This window comes from Bradysia coprophila, unplaced genomic scaffold (genome assembly GCF_014529535.1).
Source record: "Bradysia coprophila strain Holo2 unplaced genomic scaffold, BU_Bcop_v1 contig_588, whole genome shotgun sequence".
NCBI classification, from domain to species: domain Eukaryota; kingdom Metazoa; phylum Arthropoda; class Insecta; order Diptera; family Sciaridae; genus Bradysia; species Bradysia coprophila.
Genome location: NW_023503827.1, coordinates 711,034 through 730,150, shown reverse-complemented (window position 1 = coordinate 730,150; position 19,117 = coordinate 711,034). Strand labels below are relative to the sequence as shown.

General features: G+C 31.7%; 1 protein-coding gene across 10 annotated transcripts in view; it reads left to right on the top strand.

Annotated features, from left to right (window-relative positions):
* The first annotated feature begins 2,733 nt into the window (after positions 1-2,733).
* Positions 2,734-19,117, top strand: part of LOC119083351 (collagen alpha-1(XVIII) chain-like) — a 141,469-nt gene continuing 125,085 nt past the window's right edge. For 8 of the 10 annotated variants that reach the window (XM_037193056.1, XM_037193059.1, XM_037193054.1 and 5 more), the window contains exons 1-2: positions 2,734-2,942; positions 3,758-3,988. In XM_037193056.1, coding sequence (XP_037048951.1) covers positions 3,981-3,988 — 8 coding nt within the window. In that variant the 5' untranslated portion in view covers positions 2,734-2,942; positions 3,758-3,980. Of the gene's footprint in view, positions 2,943-3,561; positions 3,989-19,117 lie in introns of all 10 variants that reach the window. The other 2 variants (XM_037193050.1, XM_037193051.1) reach the window with 2 other exon arrangements.

The window sequence follows — 19,117 nt, the reverse complement described above, 5'->3', positions numbered from 1 at the left end:
TATTGCGTATAAATCGCATAGCTTTGACAACCGTTGCTTGAAAATAATTAAGTTTTACGTCGACGGATTTCGGTCAAACAAACTGCCCGCGGGTGTGTAGCGCCTAATCTCAGGAATCCGGTAACGTAATTAGTTTCTCAATTGGACCAATATCTGCCCAGCGATAAGGCTTTGAAATTGCAATGTGGTCACTACGTATTTTCTAAAGTCTTATCTCTCGGCAGATATGGTTCCAATTGAAAAACTAAATACTTTACTTAAGTCATGAAATCGTGCCCTACACACTGGCAGTTTGTTTAACCAAAATCTGTCGTATCGAAATTTAATTATTTTTCAGGTGACTGTTGTCAAAGTTATGCGATTTATACCCAATATATTCAACTATACTTGAAATGCTGGATATACGAACGTATATCGAGCACAAAAAAAATGATGGGAATTCCCCTATTATCTCTTCATACGCTACAGTATATATACATACATGTTATCTTAAAAACCATTTCGTTGTACCTCTAAGCATTACTAAGTTCTATTCATGATTAGCAAATTAGGGCTATTCCCTTCATTTTATTTATGCTCGATATACGAGCGTTTATCCAGCATATCGAGTATATTTGATGATATTTGAGTATACCTCGTATATCGAGTATAATCTTATTAGTTTGACAACTGCCAGCTGGAAGAAAATGAAATTTTTTACGCGACGGATTTAGATCATACAAAATGCCAGCGTGTAGCGCGTGATCTCAGAAGTCTGGCAAGGTAATTAGTTTTTTAATCATATCAATATCTGCTGAGCGATAAGACTTTGGAAACACTTTGTCATTTCGTTTGATCAAAATCCGCTGTGGAAAAAATATCATTTTCTTCCAGCTGGCAGTTGTCAAACTGATACGATTATACTCGATATACTCAAATACAATCAAATATACTTGATATGTTGGAGCATAAATAAAATGAAGGGAATAGCCCTAATGATAGCAGCATTGTATAAAAGGTAAAATTTAATTTATTTCCAATCAGTTGCACACATAAACGAAAATAACATACCAAATACGTGCGACTACGTAAGAACTCACAATTATTATTAATTAATATCCCAATAAAACATAAAACTAATTTGTAGATAATAAGTTAATGTTTAAAGTTCATTTATGCACTAAGATTTCCAGATATTTACTCTACCCATTCGAATAAATTAACAAAATTATCATAAATTTATGTACGTCGTGTTTTAACAGCAAATAGTTTCAATAACTTTGTTTGTTAATAAAAACAAGTTATGAGTGGTACCGAGCTCTTGCACATGTAAGTCGTAAGTATATAAAATTTATATTTTTCTTCAATTCAGAAAACATTAAGAAGTAACTTTTCTCTTTATCGACAAAAAAATTGATGACAACTGGTACGTAACATGATACGAACGAAACCACATTTATTACAATAATTTGTGATGCTTGCTCTTTAAGTCTCACGTTATTACAGAGATAAGAAAGGTAGTTCAGCTGATCTAAACGTTATTACCATTAGCCGAATAGAGACATAATATTATCCATGATACGCTTGCTTAAATATAAAATTATTAAGTCGTCAATTATTATACTGAATTGGACATCTCATTTGTAATTGTAATTAAAAAACTTCTTTCCAATTTTATTTCGTTTTTTACTCTGCAGACTTCCATCGATATTATACTAGACATTTTGTAGCTTATGGACGTATTTATATTTATTTATATTGTAATCTCGTACACTTCATTATCAGATCATTTTTTTCCAATTTGCTTTCCAGAGTTGGACCGTACTTCGTAAATTTATTAACTGATTTAAAGTTTAAAATTTTCCTATCTAAATAGAACAAGTTTAATGGCAAATGTCGGAAACGTAACATTTAAAGCTTTTCCAATCTATATACCAAACAACACTAAAACTTTTATAGAACGGTTGGCAGCCACAGCGAGAAAAGTATTCAATAACTTCTAACAATCGCACGTATAACCAAATTGGCTTCATATAATAGCTTTTTTCATAAAAAAAAAACTTCAGACAGAATCAATTAAGAAGACTCCATTGTTTTTACGACTGCTCTATAAATTTTTTTAGTCATTCCGAAGAAGAACGTTTCGTCCGACATGCTCCATTTTATTACGAAAAATTATAATTAAATTTTCTTGATATACATTAAGCTTAAGACGATCCAATGTATCATTTCTACTGTCTGGTCAATCCATCCAATATCTAAATTATCACTACTTCCCAGTAACCGTGAGAAACAATTCTAAAAATAGTCAAAGAAAAACATTTCCGAAATTCTTGGTTGAGATTTGTTTTAAGTAATTAAGCGAATTTATGTGTAATGATGAGAATATCAAATATGTTTTGCAAATACCAATTAAATACTGCTATCTGCTATGTATAACAGGCTATTACTAATATACTATACATTTAATCAGCAAACACAAAAAGAAAATCTCATTAAATTCCGATTATAAAGCGTCCGTCGAAACGATAGTGGTAGTGCGTCTATCGAAACAAAACACTATACCAAGAAAATGTGTATCGTGTAGGAATAAAATTGAATCTCAGACTACTTTTATAGTCGGACTATCAAAATGTGTAATATCATAGCGTACACCGTATGTTCAACACACAACAACAAAAACGAAAAAAAAAACTTTATTCTCTTTTGCGGTATCATCCTGCTAAAACTAAAATGCCTGCCTTAGTTGGTCGATTGACGTTCAGTTAGGCGGTTCACTTGTTTGTATGAAAGTATCGTTTAAGTGGCTGTTTATCACGCGGTTTTGATCGACGCGCATGTCAACTGCATTGAAACCATGTGAAAAATAAAGAAAAAAAGTCATCAAAAACAAATAGAGAAGAAATGTTTTGTTTTACCGGCATTTTTGTGCAAATACAAGTGGAAAGTGTCTAACATTTTTGGTGCGTCTTGGAAGAAAATGAAATTGAAATCGAAATTTTTGAATTAAATTAATATAAAATTTAAATTGTGATTATTCAGTTGGAATTTACGAAAAAGAGTGAATTTTATTCAAATTGGAATTGCACAGTCAGTTATTTTTGGGGATTTGGATATTCTTTTTTACGATTGACAATTCTTATATAATTTGTTTCATTTCATTGTCTGCTTTTTATTGTATTTTAAATCCTCTCGGAAGCTCCAATAAATTTTGATGTTAATCCAAACATTTACTACTTACGGCCTCCCCATTCCCCTCCATCCACTTTGTATTGTTTCCTATACGACGAAACAGAAAACATTTCCATTTCAAACGGAAAACAGAATGTGATTTGAAATTCGATATTTTCTTTTGTTTTACCATTTTCAATTTTTCGTATATTTGAACCAACGACTTTTTTTTTCAATTTTCTTTGTACTGCTTGTATCGATTTGAATCGGAACAGACAGAATAACTAGAAAAAGAAATCGAATTTTTAAAGAAAATTTCACGCGGGGTTTTATTTTATATACTATACTGATGTGTTGTGCCATACCAACTGTGTAATGTGTTTCAAATGCATTAATCTTTCATTCATTCAGTTATTCATTTGTTTCTAAGCTTTTGTCTCAAACGGGTACGCGTCTTGTAAAAGGGAATTTAAATATTAATTTAAGTAAACTGAAAAAAAAGAAGAAGAAGAAGAAGAAGAAAAAAAACAGTTTGTGTTTGTGTGGTATATAAATGCCGGAAAAGTGAAATTGTTTCATTCTTTTGTGTTTTGGTTCCCTTACATAGCAATGCTCCCATTGTGCGCGATTCTTCCATATAGTCTGACGCTGAAAATGCTCAATGAATTGAATATGTTTGTATATACGAAAATCAATATGAGCCGGTGCAGTGAAGTGTAAATAATAAATTTGATGGTGAAAAAGAAATTAATGGTCTGGATTGGATATACGAGCATTGGGGATTATTTATACATTTCCTTCATCTAAGAAAACAGAATAACTTTTACATCATGATAAGGTGAGAAAATTGTGTGTATACTTGAAAAGTCGTAGAGTTTGTTATCCGCACTTTTTTTTTCATTGTTAAGATAGTAGTACTTAAGTTGATTGAAATCTTGTCAGAATATTTATTGACTTGGAAATAATTAAACCTCATTAAAGGAGGCAAGCGTTCGTTAATGTTTCCAGGACAGAAATGCGCGTGCGCTTTTTTGATGTTCCTATAAACAAAATAATTGTATTCAACAGGATTAGGCGATTATGCTATATCCAAAACGTCCATAGCATCGTCGGTTATAAATCAGACTTGTTTGTATTCCGCACAGGAACTGAACAATCAATAATTAGTATATTAATAATAATCGAATAATCTCTACATTGCTATAGCATGGAACATTAGCGAATAATTTCATATAGAATTTTCATGGACGAATTATACTTAATTGACTTGTTTTGGTTTGCACGGCAAATTTGCTCAAGCCATAGTTGTTTGGAAATGTGTATCATATCATCCATGTAGAATTAATGGAAGAGAAAATAGAACAGTCTGGAACTGTGATCGAAAACTGACGAAACTCTGAAAATAATAGTGCCTACCTGCTTCCAAATTTTTAATGTGGAGCCAAAGGCAAGGGCTGTAATCCCACGTGCCAAAACAAACTTTTGGAAGCAGATAGATACGATATTTTATCTGCTAGTGCGAAAAACAGATAGGTAAAAACTTTAGAAGTATCTGATTCGTACATTCCAAGCATTTCTGAATGCATTCTAATTTGTAAACGATAGGGGATACCAATTATTTCACAATGGCGCTATTCAAATCTTTCTACCTCGATCGATAGTTAAGAAATTATTGCGCTGTGCAGCAAATATTTTTCGATTAAAGCTCGTATACAATTTATTTAAATTCACTAGAATGAGCGTCAACATGTACTTATTTCCCAGTTAATCTTCCCACAATAATTTCCCTTGTGACAATATACCAGTAAACCAAATCAAGATAGATCGTATATAAGTATATTCACGATAGAAGAGCGAACAAGCAGAGTGCCGATAAAACGGCAAACGACCCGCACAGCTTTATAACGTAAGGTCAATGTCAGGTATGAAGTACAAATCGAATAGGTTCGTTGTGCAAATTATATTTAATTGGAGAATGTATTACACTGTTCTTAATCAAATTTAAGGTCATGGTCTAAACAATTCTTAATTATTTCGTCGATAGTACGAACACGTATACATACGCTTGAATCACATGTTTATAAAATTCAAAACTGTAAGAACTACTGAATCGACACATTTCGTTATTGGTAGAAAAACCATAACGTTAAATTTAAATTTATTCACTTCGCTTCTATTACGTTGTATGAGGGAACACACAATTTCATCAGATGCATAATAATATTGTGTGATCATCACGTTGTGATGTGTTCGTTTGTTGTTTACATTTCAACAAAAAATAATAATTTCTTTAAAAAGAAACTCATAAAATCTAAAATACGCATCATTGCAACTCGAAATTTCTTCGTTATTAACATATCTATCAATTTTTAAACAAAACATAATATTAACGATAACACACTCATTCACATTTGTGTATACACTCTACGGAGAAAACAGTGTCTTGTTACTACCCATGGTAACATTTAACATTTTACCTCTTTTTTTACAATTATAAATATTTACAAAATGCATTAGCGCATTGTATTTGCTCGGATGCAAATATTATGCCATTCTCTTTGTTATGACATGTTTTCTTTTGTTTTCACACTGAATAATTTGCTATGTGCTGTATGTACGAGCTATCAATAGCTGCAGATAAGTGCACCAAAACGATAACTCGGTTAAGATTCATATTTTGCAAAATTTCTGCTATTCCGCATCTACATATTAATTATACCATTACTGCAGAGTCACTGCAAAAATATAATTCAAAAGTAGAACAGCAATATCGTAATAAATTCTTAACTTTTAACCGAGCGAGTACAAAATTGCACACGCATTTTGTGGACACATTTAAAGAGTGAATGATTAAACACGATTTACCAATGACGATTGCACGAAGCCCGGACGAAAGAAGAAAGTGACAGTGAAAAATCGTATATCGGAATTCAGGATTTACTTAAACTGTATTAAGAAACGCAACAATTGTATAGACGAATCGTGGAGACCATTTACAGATTGCGTATCTAATTATATTCTTCAATGTTTGAGTCTTTTCTTCAGAAAATCTTTTGCACTTTATTGTGATAGCATGACGTTGACCTCTAATCCTTCATCACTTATGTATGATATTAAACGATTCTCGCTTTGCATCGTTTCTGTGTGCTTCTCTCTGTGTATTTCGGCAAGATGATACGAATTTATAAATATTAGACGTTCGATGCAATAAATTGAATCAGTTTAAAAATATAAAATTTTTGTTTGAACGTATGGACGTTAAGCCATGAAGACACATCGAATTTCAATGTATTTTTTTCCTTCGAAATTCGAGGCGATAAATGAAAATGGCATTTAAATTGAGTTTGATTAAATTTTTAGGCATGAAGAATGTGGCATGGTCAAAGTGCTACTACATCTCTTTAATTTATTGTCAAGAGGCGTGTACCGTGAAGAGAACAAAGATTTATTTAATGCGATCTTGAAGTTATGAGGTTTTATTTTCAGTGTTGGGATTGTGTTGCCGAAGGTGTGATCCTTTTGGTGTATTTATTTCATTTTTATACCTGTTTCATTCTGAACAAATAAGTGGAATAATATGAAAACTGTATAAAGGAAGATAAAAGGGAAGCTAATCTCATTTCGCTGAATCATTATTTATTTCGGATGAAACAAAAAAAAAATATTCGAAAAGTAATTCCAGTTATTGTTTAGTCATTTCTATTTGTACTTGAATGACACAAAAAGTATTATACTTTTCCTCCGTAACAAAAACGTATAGTCAAGAAATTTCATTTCAATTTGATGTACGGCTTGGTTAGGTTTGTTGAACAAACTTCAAGTTACACTAATTATATGAATTGAAAGTTTTCGTTGAAAATGAAACTTGTAAAACACTCATAAACAAACACCAAAGACGAACTATTGTTTGTATACTGTACATACTTCGAGAGATTGTGCCACAGAACATTTTTGTACGTTCTATCATTTTTTAGATGAAACCTCTTTGACAAAACATTAAAAAATGATGGAAGGATATGCAGAAGAACAAATCATCCGTAGGCAGATTATTAAATTTTACCAAACAACGGTTCTGTGTGAATCACAAGAAAGTGTCTGATACACTCATTGTCATTCAAACGAATCCTACGCTCATATTATATGCACATATCCAAAAATAAAATTAGCACAGACGAAATAAGATCCGAAACTCACACAGCAGTTTTATTGCGAGAAATCTTTAATAATCACTGTCGCCGACTTAATATTTAATGGAAACGACAGTTTCGTTTTTTAATTTTCAAATTCATTTTACTTCAAATGTGTCAGGTTTCACTCTTGCAACATCACATTGCAGATTTAATTTGGTTGGTGACGATAACTTTAAATCGTTTGATAGCAGTTACCCATTTGATCGCAGTCATTAACCTAGCAACTTGCATCAGTATTTGCTTCATTTCTCAAATTTATCGTCTTGTACTTCGCATATTTATCAGAGTTTACTTGATATTTACGCAGACTGTATGTGTACCCGTACTTTGTCAGCATTTTGTTTACCTTCATTTTATCGTCATTTACCCGATGACCCGTTAAAATTTTAATTCATAATTGGTTGAAAATAAGAGATTTTCAAATTTCTTTGATGAGAAGAGAGATACACAAAGACATTAATAATGTTTAAAACAAACGAGATTCTGAGAACTTTCATCAATTAACAACAATGGGCAACTACCATTCAACAATGATTTGCATCAAATGAAACGGATAAACGAAATAAACGATAATTTTAAACTCATATTTTGGGTGTGGCTATAATGTTATTGTCTGGAAAAGCCAAAATTCTGTCTACCCAAGTAAAAATATATTTCAATGCGATTGTTCGTATGTCTGGTGCAAATGAACACATGCATTATGTATTATTGAACCTTTCTCACATTTCAATAGTTAGCTAAAATTTCGCTAAAGTACAATATACGCGTTTGATGCTTGTTTTGTTATAATGAGAAAAACAAAATAGCTTTATGTTATGCCAAATCATCGTCTACCCACTCATATAGAAGGCATGCCCGTTGTGAAATAAGCACAGAAACCTTAAACTCATTATGTTTTGTGTGTGTGTAATCTTAGACTATACTAGCGAAAAAAAAAAACGAAATACAAAATCTAACAAGACAGAAATTTTAAATGCAATTAAAACACTTTGTTCCCAAAAGTCCGAATGTAATACTATTAGCATTCACAATGTCACATATATGATAATATCCAGAACTATTATCATAAAAATAATTAAATTGGTCATTAGCATTTAAACTAAAACGACCGAAAAAAAACTTGTATTTTATTTGAATACGAAATTAGGTTAACTTGCCACAGTCAACAGCACCGAGAACGAGAATTCATGTGCGAATATAAAATAAATTCAAAGAATCTCTATTCGGATTGCCGGCCATATATACCATATTGCCATAATTTTAACAGAAAATTATGTCTGTCTATATGCATACATTGTATCAACGCGCGCCAATGAGTCGCTTACTTAAGCGATTAAGTTTTTTTTTTTTAAATAATGGCTAAGCATATACTGAACAAGGTGTCGAAATCGTTTCAATAAAGCACACACAAAAATTCACAATTTTCCTTTCAATTCAGTTCGCATATTTTTCATGTAAAAAAATAAAATAAAATCCTCTCAATAAAACCCAGTAGCATGCAATATTCCGATGGTGAGCTCTAAGCTACCGCACTTACGGCAATAAATCACTAAACTGACAATAGAGATTTTCACGATATTTTTGTTAATATAAACATTATTATTGAAGCTCAAACCAAAACTTTATTTCTTCTACTTTACAATAAAATATACGACGAAAGGTATATCACCTTCTGTCTCATATAATATTCACTATATAAATTATAATGCCAATATTTTGTTACCAGAGAGAATATATAATTTTCCAATAAAATATTGCTTCGTTTATCATTTTTCGCTTATCCCACATTATAATACATGATATTGTGTAAGCGAAAAATAGGATGAAAAAAAAAGAAAATTGTTCGAAAAGTCAATTTACATCAACTCGAGAACAAAAATACTGAACTTTTCGTTTTTCAAGAGGACAATATACTGTACATATGATACGAATCACATATACTGATGTACGATCAACGGGAAATATTGCACCATATCGTACATAGGCATATAATACCGATCAACATGAATGGAGTAACAATCACAACATTCGCCATTCAATCTTAAACCATATTTAGGTTGGTGTATTGCACAATTCAAGTTACATAAAACAAAAGGCTTAAAGCTTAATGGAAACTATAACGTTACAGAGTTCCATTTATTTCTTTCGATAGGTTCATTTATAGCCACTGGAAAGAGATTTTTTTCTTACATGAAATGTAATCCTGCACTGAATTAGTCTATATTCAGCATCTGCAATTAATAGGTGTCTAATCATGATCAATGAAAGGATGCCATTTAGGCATGTGCCATTGATGATGGTATAATCATTCAATGACCTGAAATCTGAGCACCTTCAATACGATGATAGGATTTTGTTCTTAAATCAGCTCATCTTATTCGGAACACAGGGCATAGACAGATGTTATTAATTAGATATAATGTTACTATAATTGTGCGTGCACTGCCAATCAATCCTATTGACATGGAAGTTCTATTTCTACGTCAATGAATGATATATGTTATCGTTTTCGATATATCTGTTTGAGATATGAGTTAAAGGTTGTCATCAGAACTCCGTGCTACGCTGTAAATTTGATTCAATAATTTTCAATAGCCTCATGAACTCGTCAGACCTATGAGCAAAGCCGTTAAAAGCATTTTCTTCGTATGCAGTACATGTTTTTACGAGTTCCCTTTACTATACAAAGAAAATTTAAACAGAATTTCTACGGTTCAGTTACATCTAAAACGTGATTTCTACTAAAAAAAATATTTTAAACAATGTTTAGAAAACCACAGATACCCTCAATATGAATGTTAAACATCCCACTCAATGGTAATAATTATGACTCATTTACATGTATGTACCCATAAAAAACCACACATTAAATTCTCGTGTACATCACCCATATGAATGACATAATTTAAAAAAAGAAAAAAAAATCAAAAAACTCTTCAAGAGCACTTTTTCATTATGACTTCATTCAATAAAATTTTAACTAAACAAAGTCATTAAGATAATCTAAATAACATGATTGTAATAGGGAAGCAAATAGTGTTTATGTTGGGATGATACGGACACGATTGTTTAATTCAATTTTTTTTTATCGTTTATGTTATTTTTGAATTACAAACACATTTTTATTAATTGAATCGTCTTTTATGCTAGTAATTATACGAAATGAATGATGAACAAAGATGTAAAGTACACAATTGAAATTTAATATCAAAGCGTTACGATGATGTAATGGATGTATAGCTATGCGATACTACTACATGACATTCTTTTGTTGATTACTCATATGAACTGGTAACTGTTAGATATATAACAAAGAAATTTGCTAAAAGTTAGACCGACAAATGTCGTCTAGTCAACAATACGTAGAAAACATTTCACTGTGATAAGAAAAAAAAACTTTTAACATACCTTACACTCGGTTGTCATTAAGTTCTACCTGCTGCCGGATGCTTCATATTCAAATAATGTTATTGTAAGTCTTCTAATAACAAGACGCTTTTGCTTTGCCCCTTGTACTAAAACTTATACACCACACAAATCCCCCTTTTATACATTCAATACAAACAACATTTACTTTATGGATGAATGCTTGACGAAACACAATCCTTGTAAAATATTTAGTTTTTCCTGTGTTCTTCCACGTGCTCGCTCGCTCTCTCTTTCTCTCTCTCCATGTTGTATAGAAGTCTATTTTCCTTTATAACATACATTTGGTAGTTATCTCTAATGTAAAGTATAGTTTCCACTTAAAAAGAGCACTCCGTTTAGCCTCCGTTTACATGACAGTTGTAAAATAGAACAAAGGAACTGTCACGTAAACGGAGTACAAAATTGAATTAAATTCAATTTCCACTCCGTTTGCGTGACAGTTCTTTTGTTCTATTTTACAACTGTCATGTAAACGGAGGCTAAACGGAGGCTAAACGGAGTGCTCTTTTTAAGTGGAAACTATACTTAAGTTTCAGGTTTTATGCTTTTGTAAGGTTGTCACGTCTTAGATTGAAATATCCAAGTATTGTTGCAGTGGCAAGTTTCAAATGGTTTGTATTTTTAAGACACTGGAGAATACGGTAGTTGATATTGTTCTATTTTTATCCAACCGTAAAAAGACTATTTCTGCATTTTGTTGCACCAATTCACCAATATGCTTGAAATGATTGAAAGTTTAATGTTTTGCTGTGTGTTCTAGTGTCTAGTCTTCAAGGTATACATAAAAAAGGGAAACCGTCTTGAGTAGAGCTCATAAGATGTTAATGCAAATTGTGTGGTTCATTCTGAACGTACGACAGTGTCTCGTACGTGATGTAGAAAGCGACGCTTCTACCAAACCATATTTCACGTTGAATCCATCAGTTTTCTAATAGAAATAAACGAAAATTCTTCGTTTCTACAACTTTTTCTAACAATTAATTTATTTACTGAGTGACGGCGCTTTTACATTTTCTAGATGATACTCAAGATGCACATGGTAAGGCAGCCAGGAAAAAAAATCATTTTGTTTATGAATATTTTTAGCTCCAACATAATTTTATTTCGCTAGTAAATCTGTTAGTTGTGCAAGCCGAATGGACACAAATAGAGTGCAGCGTATCAAAGGCAAAGCTCATAAAATAGAGCCATTAAGACAAATTAAACTGAAAACATTTATTTCCTTGTCGCAGTATACTGATTATGCTGTTTTATTACAGTTCGAAGGCATAATGGCATACTCGCCATACTGCTTTACAGCAATTTTCTGATTAATATTCCAAATGTATTCGACAATATAATGTTTTAATTGTGTCACAACATTAGGCCTATTTCCGTTGCTGTAAATAACCAGACACAGCAATTATAATATAATTTATTGAACTAATACGTCTGTTCCTAATATTTTATCAAAAATAAAAAAATCGGCAGAAAAAGAAACGAAAAAAAAAATTAGTTTCGATAAAAATATCTCTTGAGCCCAAAATAGACCATTAATTGTTTGATGAAAATAGGTAACCAGATCATTCATATATGTAGGTGAATATGTTATTTTGTGGTTCTTTTACGTTACGGATAAATCAAATCTTTGTTCTAACAATTCTTACTAAAAGTCTTGCACACACACACAAACGACTTAGTTTTATCTATTTTCGGTTTAATTTATATGCACGAATACGTAAACAAAAAATATTTTGGATAAGCAATCACGTAACGTTAAAATTAAGATGCATAATATTTCTATCCCGCATGGAAAGTTATGGCATACCAAGAATTATTGAAGCATTTTTTGTTGATCCAACTGTTTTAAATAGAATATTTTACATTTTTTGTTTATTCAAGGCTGAACAAGGATTCATTCAGTAAAATATCGATTTGGTCTTATTGATTACAGATGGTGTTACTTTCATACACCATTATCGTTTGGAAAAGAATTCCATAAATTAAAATTGGAAAACATCGTTCGGTATTTGTCATAAATATTTTGGGCTATCAAACAGCGTTTTCGAGACGAAAACGTTCCTTTCAATAATTTCAATTAATAAAATATCCGAAACATCTGTTAGAACATTGACCTTTTCTAGTTCAGTATTCCGTGCTAACAACGTGTAATGCCAAAATTATCTCTGATTTATTCTTAGATATGATGAGATGGTGATAAGTTCACGTTCATAAGTAGAAAGGAACGGAAAGCATAATTTACATTCTTTAACATTTGGTTTTGATGAATTAAAATGTTTCTCGCTCGAATTAAATTTAACATTGGAGTCAACGGACTGTGAATGACTGCGGTGCTATCAATATATTGGATGGATATTCTTCGAATAATTTCATTTTGAGGATGAGGATGCAAATTGTCGTCATGATGTTTGTCATTGCGATACATCAGAAAAATTCACTAAATGAACATCAAAATAATCGAATGTAGGCAAGCAACGAAAATGTATTTGGAGATAAAAGAATTTCCATCAGTAGCCTTGATTACTCAATGTAAATATATTAACGGATCTTGGCTTATCGCCCGGGAAGTCGATTAGAAAATAAGATTGAATAAAAAAGTTTGTAGTCTTTTACAACCGGAAGGTGTTGTCGTTGAATCATTGAATCTGGTACTTACAATGTTTGAATGGTAGCTTAATGTTTGACGGAAAATCATTTAGTTCATTTGTTTTACCAAGCATTATGCTATATCAGACATCGCTTGTCGAAGATCATCGCTTATATTCATAATTCAAAAAGCGTCGACTATGTTGAATTGATCAATGACGAACGCGAAAAAGACTCAGTCCGGGATTTTAAGTATATATTTGACCACTTCAGTCAATACAGCCAAGGACAGTCAAAAAAGTGCATTTTTATGATTTTCGTGTTTATCGATTTCAGCTGTTTTAACAATACAAATTACAATGGCTAAACAGCTGAAATCGATGAAACACGTATAGAATAAAAATGCACTTTTTTGACTGTCCCAGGCTGTATACAAAACATAATGAATTGTTTTAACTAGTCAAAGAAAATAGAGGTTAGAGAATAGAGAATTAGGAAGTTTTCCTACCCGAAAGGGTAAGTAGTTCTATTAATTTTAATTACAGTCGGAATTCTCCTTACTCAATCCACTCAACATGCATTGTCAATGTTACGACATTTACGAATATAACGTGTAAATCGAATGCGGATTAAATAACCTCAATTGGATTGTATTCGTTGAAAATGTGACTTGTTTATTTTCTCGCACTGTAAACTTTTTTGACTTTCTGTCGTAACATATCAAAGTAATGCTATTTTTATCGAATCTTATAAATTATTATGCATTAATATATGAGTTGTTACCGAGTTGTTACTAGCTACGGTCAATTGTTGAATTTACATCCGTTGATGAAATAAAATTCCCATCACAAATTGCCATTAAAATCATCCATTCCAAATTTTTCAAATCCAAAACAATTTAATAGTTCCCCCTGCTTGCCCGTTATTGATTTTCGATGAGCCAGAGTGAACCGAAAATACTCAATAGGTAATTTTTAAAAAAATCGATTGAAATACTTAATTGTCGATGAAAATACGAAAATAGAGAAAGGGCATCAAATAAACATTATAGGCAAAATACAGAAATATTTTGATTATAATGCTGGAAACCGAATGAGGAAAACAGTATTTATCTCGATTTATATCGACCTGTGATAATATATTATTATCTGTATATCCATTTTGAAACGATTCGAGACGGTTGATTAATATAATACCTTTCGTTGAACGAAAGTAACTTCTTTTTTTGGTGTGTAAAGTCTTCACCAAAATACGTAAATCACGTCTTAAAAGCCATGTTAAAAGAAAACCGATATGTGATTTGACTCAATGTAACTGTATCATAAATTTGTTTTCCATTTTCGCTCAGTGTTCCATTATTCAAACATAATCCAGACATATCGTTTACATTATTCGTAGAGTTGTGCAGGTAAAACTAGGTGTATTGAAAATGGTAGAAAATAACGAAAGAAATATGCGGGAAACGCCTAGCACTAACAATAGGAGGATTTTGTACTTTGTCTGAACTTATGTGTTCTATTTATTAATGGTGATGGGAGGTTTTGTGTTGGACGGTTCATCTTTCACTTAAAATTTTTGCAATCTCACTCTTATTGTTCCGTAAATGCTATTTTCATAGATTGTGGTTTGATAATGTACTCTATTTATATATTATATTGGCAGACCTCTAATGCAATGGTCAATTACGAGTAAAATACTGGACGTATTTATTATAGGCTATGAAGGGTTATCAAATATTGCACTCTCATTCTGCAACATATTGACTTTATTCAAATTAATATTTTACTTAACCAAATACCTTAAATGATGTTGATGTAAATATCTGGTGAATTTGCTTTCGACAACTTACGAAACGAATGCATTGAAGTGCAAAATTACGTTATACATTGTATCGTCAAAAATAATCAAGTCATTAATGGTTTTCATTTTTCCGTTATAATGAATGTGCTTTTAGGACTTTGATGTATAACTAGGTCCCACCTTTTGGGTGGGTCAGGTCCCCTAACTGACAATTTTTTCAATATATATTTGATCAATTTCACTGTTGAACTTCCGAAGCATCACTGATACAAATGCCAACATTTGATCCCAATTTATTTTTACATATGCTGTATTCCTAAAAAATTGTAAAATTGTAAAAATTGTAAAAATTGTAAAAAGTCCTTCAAATAAACCTTCGAACGTAAGATCGAATGATCTTTAAGTTCTCATTTTTCTTATAAATTTGCACCAAGATTTTCAATCAACCGTAAATCGTAAAAAAAATCCAACTCGTGTGAATTATGGGCCTCGCTCCGCTCTGGCCGCAAACTTCCCACTCGTATGAGCTATCTATTATTCTGTTTGATTGCCACCTTGTCAAATTTAATCAGAGTAGATGTGAAGTTTTGCGAATGTGGAACAATGAAAGAAGTGAAGAATAGGAAGGAACAAAACGCCTTCTCGTTACATTTTGTAATTACAAAATCGACAAAGTGTGAAGGAAAGACAAAAAAATCGTTTTATTGAAGAGGTGCCAGCGACATGTACCACATTTCTATCGGTATTTTTTTATTTTTTTATCGGTACTATTTTTATCGGTTAAATTGAATTTTTCTATCTGTCGAATATAATATCCCATAAAATATCACACTCGTATCAGAGTTGTAATAGTTATTTATCTACCAAGGTAGGTATGAAGGTATTTTTTCGCACTAGATGTCGATTGTCGACCCGAGGCGAAGCCGAGGTCGACAAGACTTCATGTGCGAAAAAATACCTTCATACCTACCGTGGTAGATACAACGTTTTTCGCAATTTCGGGCCATAATCATCTTTCCAATGCAAAACATGTCCTACATTTTGTTCCGAAATTCTTGTGTATACAGAAATTCATTTGAACGATCAAGAAGGCGCATTATAATACACATTGCTATGTGATGTAAAGAGACGCGTTGAATGAAATCGAGTAGTAAATGCTTAGTATATACGCTTTAACAATACGTTCGATATAACTGTGTGACTCTATAGCCGAATGGCTATAGTCGCTGCTTTGTGTTCAAAAACCTTTTGGTGTCGGGGGTTCGATTTCTGGTTAATGCAAGATTTTTATTTATAAAAATTTAGCCTTCGTTGAAGGTAATAGGTTCTTTAGCGTGCGAAGAAAAAGTTGATATCGCACTGCGTGTTGTAAAGTGACTTATTTCAGCACCCGTTTGATGTGATATTACAACACTCAAAGCAGTGTTGATATGGAATTTGTATGAGTTGTTACAGCATTCGTTTGAGAAAATGCAAAGCAACGTGATCGATCAAATTTGAAGAGTGATTGTTTTTAATGAAAATTATGATGTTTTGTGCTCTTGTCTATTTCAAATCTCGGTTGGCACAAAGCATGATGTGTTACGCGTATTGTAATGAGATTTTTTTTAGCACACGACCCAATTTTTCAGTGCTGAAAAAATCAACATTACAATACTTGTAACACAACATACTATTGTTTAATGAATTTAAAGAAAATATTCAGAAATTAATTGAGAATGACTTATCTTATATTGCCTACAAAGAATGTGGTTACATTTAACGTTTTCATAAAACTTCCATCAAATTTGTTAGTCAACTATCAACTTGTTAGCAGTTCACTAACAAAAGATGTTTACCAGTTAGAGGCTGGTTAAATTTTTCTTTCTACTTGTTTCATGCACATTATCGAAAACAAACCTAAGATAATTTGCTCACACTACCCAACAAAATCAAATTTAATCAAAGTAATCTTTTTCGATTGAGGCTATACTCAACAGTGTGAAATTCTGTTTTTCTGGGATAGCTTCCATCCTTCGTCCGACATAGCCCATCTTCGAACTTAGCCTCGGTGTTTTCCACACATTTAAAAAAACGTTTCATCCAAATTGGTTAAAAATTACTCAAGTTATCGTGCCCTCGACGATTTTTTGTGGGTATTAAAGTTTTTCATACCATTTCATACATTTTCAATCACAGTGAACTTTTTTGTTACCCACATATTTCGCTATTTTCTGGTGTAAGACCCTGACTTAGGGGTCAAGGGAATTATGTTCCATTGATAATGCAATGCCAGAAATATATAACTGTAGTTGCTATAGTGACAGTTTTTAGCCGAATGATGAAGTACTGAGGACTATATTATGCTTAATCTACATTATTAAGTGTATCGTGAAAATTCCGTGCACCAATCCTACAAATTGACTCTTTTTCGTGTTTCTTTAACACACAAATGTTAGATTTAGCTGAATATTGTGCACAATGTATGCGTCGTTCTTAGTATTAATTACCGAATCTAATACTTCAAAGTCTACGAAACATAAGTGAATCGTAAGTGGATGTAAATGGAATTTGGTGAAAAAAGATACAGCGAAAGAAAAGTGAAATTCGACAAGTTTACTGATTTGGGAGTTGTTGTGGTGTCTATATGATTACACACAAAAATTGTTTAGCAAATGGAAATCTAGATTTTTTATTTCAGTATTTCATTCTGATTCAGTAAATAAAAATCTAGATTTTCATTTGTTCAACAAAATGTTTGTGAAATCAATTACAAAGAACAACAACTCTACAATTCCAAAATAATTAAAATTTGTCCAGAATTAAGAATTTTCATTAAATATACTCCATCAAATCTGCACCCAGTTCATGCATCTGAAAATCGATTATGTAAAAGTACTTTAGGCCGTAAATGGACAATAGTAAAGTATATTTTCAACCTAACATAACTATGAACTTCTCAATTAAAAATTAAATGCGTGGCTATGAATTTTTCAAATATTTATTATGTTAATATAATTATTGTAGTAAACATGACCACAAATCGTATGTAGCATGTCTGAAAAGGTTGAATTTTCAGTATAATATGAAAAGTATCGCGCGTGAGATCTCATGTTGATTTAAAATTAATCTGTTTTCCACGATAACTTATAGATTCTAGAAAACATTTTAATTAGAAATTAGAAAAAAAAACCTTATGTAACACCACTAGCAGCATAGACAAAGTATGCAACGATATATCCAAAATGATATACAACGTTTTGTTGCTTAATTTATTATTCTAAACTACTAAAGATTACGAGAAACGATAAAACCCATTCAACCTTATAAATTAAATTAACATAGTCATAACTATGTTTGATAAGAATTTTATTGTACTACAACATATACGATTCGTTCAAACGGTATAAATAAAGTTTAGTTAATTAAAATGCTCACGATCACTGACTCAAAAAAAAAAAGAAATAATGTGAGAACCATAGTGTTTTAAAGATTTTAATCCGATTCTATTCATCAAATTAACAATTTTTTTTATATATTCATCACCAAACATGTCTTTAACCAATATCAATCATGCGATCCCCAGTCTCCAACCTCGGCTCAAATTAATTTCATTAAACGAAAATTCCGATTATTCCATAAATCGTTGAAAGGCTCTTTTTGTTCTACCCAATAATCGTTTACTGAGGCTCATATTATATTGAAACTCATCAGACATTCCGTTCATGCTCCATTCGCATATTTCTGGGTTGTCATAATCATAATGCTCTGATTTTCTATACATAACAATAATATTCCGTTGATTTATCATTGCATACATTACTAGAAAATATATATCATGGTTCTTTGGTTTTATTTAGTGCTACCATCATGGGTGGTAAGGAAAAGCGGTGAAAAGTGTTCGCTCATTTATTATCGAATGTTATATTGAGGTGAGGGAGCAAATTGCTACATGTTCTCCGTGTAATGTATTGTATATCAGA